Raw genomic sequence first — 4,871 nt, forward strand, 5'->3', positions numbered from 1 at the left:
GGTGCCTTTTAAACACCCAAGGACACATTGCAGAACAAACAGCAATTAAAATACAGCAATACAAAAGAAAAGGTTAAAATGCATGCTTATAATTGTTTCAAGATGAATATGCTAATTTAAACAGGTGTGATTTGAACTGTACAGCAGAGTCCAGCTGGCAAAGATGTAGAGGCAATGAATTCCAAAGTCTTGGTGCAGAGAAGTTGAAGACTCTGGCACCAATGGTGCTGAGTCTAAAACCAGGGACAGCCAGAAGAGCGGCAAAGAAAAATCTTAAGGAGCGGGGAGGAATGTAAAGATGGAGAATGTCAGAGAGGTATGGGGGCCAGATTACGAAGGGCTTTGAAGGTAAGGAGGAGAATCTTATAGTGAATCCATTGGTATAGAGGGAGCCAGTGCAGCTGTATGAGAAAGGGTGTAGCATGGTTAGTAGACTTGGTACAGGGGATGATTCTTGCAGCAGAGTTTTATGTGGTTTAAAGCCGATGAAGGAGTTTATTAGGAATACCACAGAGGATGGAAATACAATACTCACCACTGTCCTGGATTTGTCACAGCGAGACCAAAGCTGCAGCAGCTTCCACATCAGTCCTCCACAAGGATGCCTCTTACTGGCACAGCCACAGGGCTAGACCAAAATCATCAACTTCAGCCAGGATTTGTTCTGATGTTGTCTGCAGCAGATGTACATGATGTTTACTGAAAAGTTTGTTAAAGTCCTCCTCTCTTCTTCTTCTTTGTTGGTATGTCAGCTGCACCATCCGTCCCGTGGTTTTCGTTTTGGAACAGTGAGAGAAAGCAGTGCTGAAGATTACATGAAAAAGAGCTTTCCAGAGATGTACGAGTACATGAGACGCTTCAACAAACCAACTACACCTGAAGGGGTTGCCACTCTCAAGTAAGAAAACAGAGCACAACTGGCCAGAACAAATGTGCAGTTGTCGGTGACTCACTGAGCCTCATGCAACAACTTCTTAGACTAACAGATTGTTCTTCAGTGAGTTGTAAGTGAAACTTCAGCACCTGATTTACCAGCAAAATTCATCCTTCATATCAGTTATAACTCAGTGAAATGTGAACACAGACGTGAAATGCATTTATATAATTTAGTACTACTTCACAAAATTTCCCTATATAAAACTAAATATAGACTATGCCTTGTCATGCCTTTGCCACCCTTGCTTCTTGTTCCATCTGTCAGTAGGAAAATGCAGCGTGTCATTCATTCAAAAATTCTGTTACATTAGAATACAATCCAACAGTCAAATATGTTCCTTACAAGATGTATCTGTATTTGCACTTTAGTTGCATAGGAACATTTTCAGAGACAGAGCAACTGAACAAGTAGGCTATAAACTAGTAATCTGTATGTTAAGACAGTGATAGCTGGCCGTTAAATCCTCGTTCTGCCCTTTGTGTTTTAGTGAAGCTGTATTGAGAGTATGGTTTTACAAAGTCCACATAACTGCTGGGTTATGACAGCAGCTGTGTGATATATCAGATTTCAAATGAATGTTCATAAAGACGTTTTCTTCTTCATTCTAACAGACTTTACTATTTATTTCTTAACATAACTGAAGCATGTTAACATGTTTAATAGATCTTTGACTAGAAAGGTGAAACCCAGTGTAACAGTTAATAATTATTTATCTGGTGCTGTACCTGTATGATGAGGATTATGGTCAGACAATTCTATTGTATAAACCATGGCCTAAACAAAAACATGACTGCAGTGTGAACACAGTACTTCAGGCAGTTATACTGGTTTGTGTGTGAATGTGTTTTTTGAGAACAAAGTGCTATCTAATGTTGACACTGCAAATCAAGGAATAGCTTTTTAATGGGTGGGCATACTGTGGAATCCAGACACGCTTTATCGGGTAACAGTAAAAGGGGGGCTCCTGGAAGGCTGCTGGGAACTGCACGCCAGCTGAAAGACATGCAGCTGAGAAGAGCCAATCTGGGTGGCTGCATCTGTAATTGAATTTATACATTTATTCTTCAAAGTGTTTATTTGTCATATGCACAGTTAGGAAACGTGTTTCCCTGTAGAATGAAATTCTTACTTTGCCGTCCACATGAATGCCACACAGTACAAATGAAATATAAAGTAGATGAGCAATAACACAAATCTAAATAGGCAGTAACACAAATCTAAGGCACTTTAAAGCAGCAAGTGAAGGAAGCACAATAAAAATACAACAAGAACACAATATGATGTAGAAAGAATATACTGTATGCTATGTGGGAGCCATGAAGTGTAAATATTCAGCAGTGAGTGTGCAATTATGCATCTGCAGCTGTTTAAGAGTCTGAGTCTCTGTTGCAGTCGAGCCTCCAATCGGAGAGTAGGGGTATGAACAGTCCATGCTGGGGGTGGGTGGGGTCCTTGAGGATGGAGGCAGCTTTCCTATGCACCCTGCAGTGATAAATGCTCTGCAGGGAGGGCAGTGGAGTCCTGGTGATCTTCTCCACAGTCTTTAACACTCTCTGCAGGCGCTTGCGGTCCATAGCAGTAGTGCTGCCATACCAGACAGTGATGCAGCTGGTCAAGATGCTCTCAATGATGCAGCTGTAGAAGTTGTTGAGGATCCTAGGCGACATGCCAAACCTCCTCAGCCTCCTCAGGAAGTACAGCCACCGTTGGGCCTTCTTGACCAGCTGTGTGGTGTTGTGTGTCCAGGTGAGGTCCTCACTGATATAGACGTTCAGGTATTTGAAGCTGCTCACCCTCTCCACTTTGAGCCCCCGGATGAACAGTGGCTGATGAGATCTCCTCTCCTTCCTCATGTTCACTATCATCTCCCTCGTCTTGTCCGTGTTGAGGCTGAGATTATTGTCCTTGCACCATGACACCAGACTGGGCACCTCCCTCCTGTAGGCTGCTTCGTCCCCGCCAGTGATGCGACCTATCACTGCGGTGTTGTTCGCGACCTTCAGGATGATGTTGTCTTTTGTGGGAGGCAACAAGGACAACATCATCCATGCATTTATGACAGTTTCACTTAAATATTGGGCTTCATAAACACAGATGTTAAGGCAGAAGTGTTGCATTGAATTGCATACAGTTGTACAGGTGTAGCTAGCAAAGTGGCTGGAGAGTGTAGGTTGGAAGCTGCTCCTGGTATAGAGTGACAGTAGTGTCCAGTATCTTGAACCCTCTCATCTTCTTCCCCCTCTTTCCTGACTGAGGGACAGGTACCTTTATGGATGACACAGTGGACACGCTGGATTGACCCTCATCATAAGAATCTATCAGAATGGGCTTTATTGGCCAGGTGTGTCAGACACACAAGGAATTTGACTCTGGTACATCGGCTCTCAATGTGCATGTACATATCCCCATGCAAGGGGCAAATAAACAGTAATTGGCATAAGGCTGTGTAATATAGCAAAATAAGCAGTATAAACAGGCAGTAAACAATGCAGACAGACAAGGAATGCTCACTGTGAATTCTTATAGAGTACTTAAAAAATAGAGACCTGTATGGATCTGAATAGTCTGTATAATGTACATTTACGGGTATTTTGCTAAGGGTTATTGTCCAGTTATACTATTGTGGGTCAAGTGTTCATCAGAGTGACGGCCTGGGGGAAGAAACTGTCCCTGTGCCTGGTTGTCTTGGTGCACACTGACCTGTAATGCCGTCCAGAGGGGAGGAGTTCAAAGAGATCATCATCATCATCATCATCATCATCATCATCATCATCATCATCATCATCATCATAATTGCTGTGTGGTGGGAAGACACTTGAGGCGCTGGACTGGACTGGAGGGTTTGGTGTGGATGACCTGATATACTCCATATTCAGTGTCGAGTCCATAGAGCTTTGTTACATTTTGCCATTTGAATGTGCATTCCACCTATTCCTGCCTCACAGCAGGGAGTCTGATCAACCAATCAGCGTGCAGCATACGCAGTGCCGCACAACATGTAGTTGAGATTTGGGGGTGTGCACGTTGGACTGTCTGCAACCTATGTTTACCCATAAACCTCTTCGCCATGTTGATATGCATCGATGCCTACTCGTAGTCTAAATTAAGCATGACTGTGTGAGCACAGCTCCTCTTTGGCAGCCCCTAGTATGAGGAGCTAACACTCTTCTGCAATAAATTATTCCCTCCTGACTGAAACACTACCATCTGATTAAAAACGGGTTGGGATGGGCCGGAGGATCTGCTTTCTTTAATCGTCTATCTCATATCTCACTCCGATGTCAGTAGGTCACTTCATGCTCTGAGCCCCTCTGAATCTTTGAGGTTATCTTGTTTACATTGAATAAGCCTGAGAACTAACCTGCTCCAGAGCAGATTTGAAATTACAGATGTTGCCATGACAGCAATTCCTACAAGTCTTTTGAGGCCCCAACAGATCTGGCATCATGTGAAACTGTCAACAAAGTTATACATTAACCTGTTAATCTATGCATGAAGAACACCTGGTATTTGTTCATGAAAATAAAGTGGGGTTGTGACAAAAGTCGTGCTCCCTATGGACAAGTTCACTGTCAGGTTTGCTCGGTGGCACCTTCCTCTCTTCTTTTCCTCGCACTAGCCAGCTCCCTTGCACTGATTACACGATTAGACACACCTGCCTCTATTCACTGATTCTCACCAGCTGTGCCTCGTCAGTCTCCCTCCTTATTTATACGCTGCTCACCGATCACTCCCCTGCTAGTTCTTTCTTTGTCTTCAGGCCTCCCCATGTATGTTACCGCTGTTGTTTATTCTCAGTTTTTTTCTGCGTTCCTGTCCTGCCCCGCCATCTCTGGTTTCCCTCCGCATCGGACCTCTTCTCTGGACCCTGGTTACCCTCAGCTCCACCAGTCACCGCCTTCACAGGTCGATGCACAGTCCTCAGTAATCTGTC

At 43.9% G+C, this 4,871-nt stretch overlaps 1 protein-coding gene across 1 annotated transcript in view; it reads left to right on the forward strand.

The window, feature by feature from the left end:
* Positions 1 to 4,871, forward strand: part of grin3bb (glutamate receptor, ionotropic, N-methyl-D-aspartate 3Bb) — a 45,507-nt gene that overhangs the window by 31,877 nt on the left and 8,759 nt on the right. Inside the window, exon 4 of the mRNA XM_020609088.1 lies at positions 753 to 898. Coding sequence (XP_020464744.1) covers positions 753 to 898 — 146 coding nt within the window. The remainder of the gene's footprint in view (positions 1 to 752; positions 899 to 4,871) is intronic.

Source organism: Monopterus albus, unplaced genomic scaffold, assembly GCF_001952655.1.
Source record: "Monopterus albus unplaced genomic scaffold, M_albus_1.0 scaffold98.1, whole genome shotgun sequence".
NCBI lineage: Eukaryota > Metazoa > Chordata > Actinopteri > Synbranchiformes > Synbranchidae > Monopterus > Monopterus albus.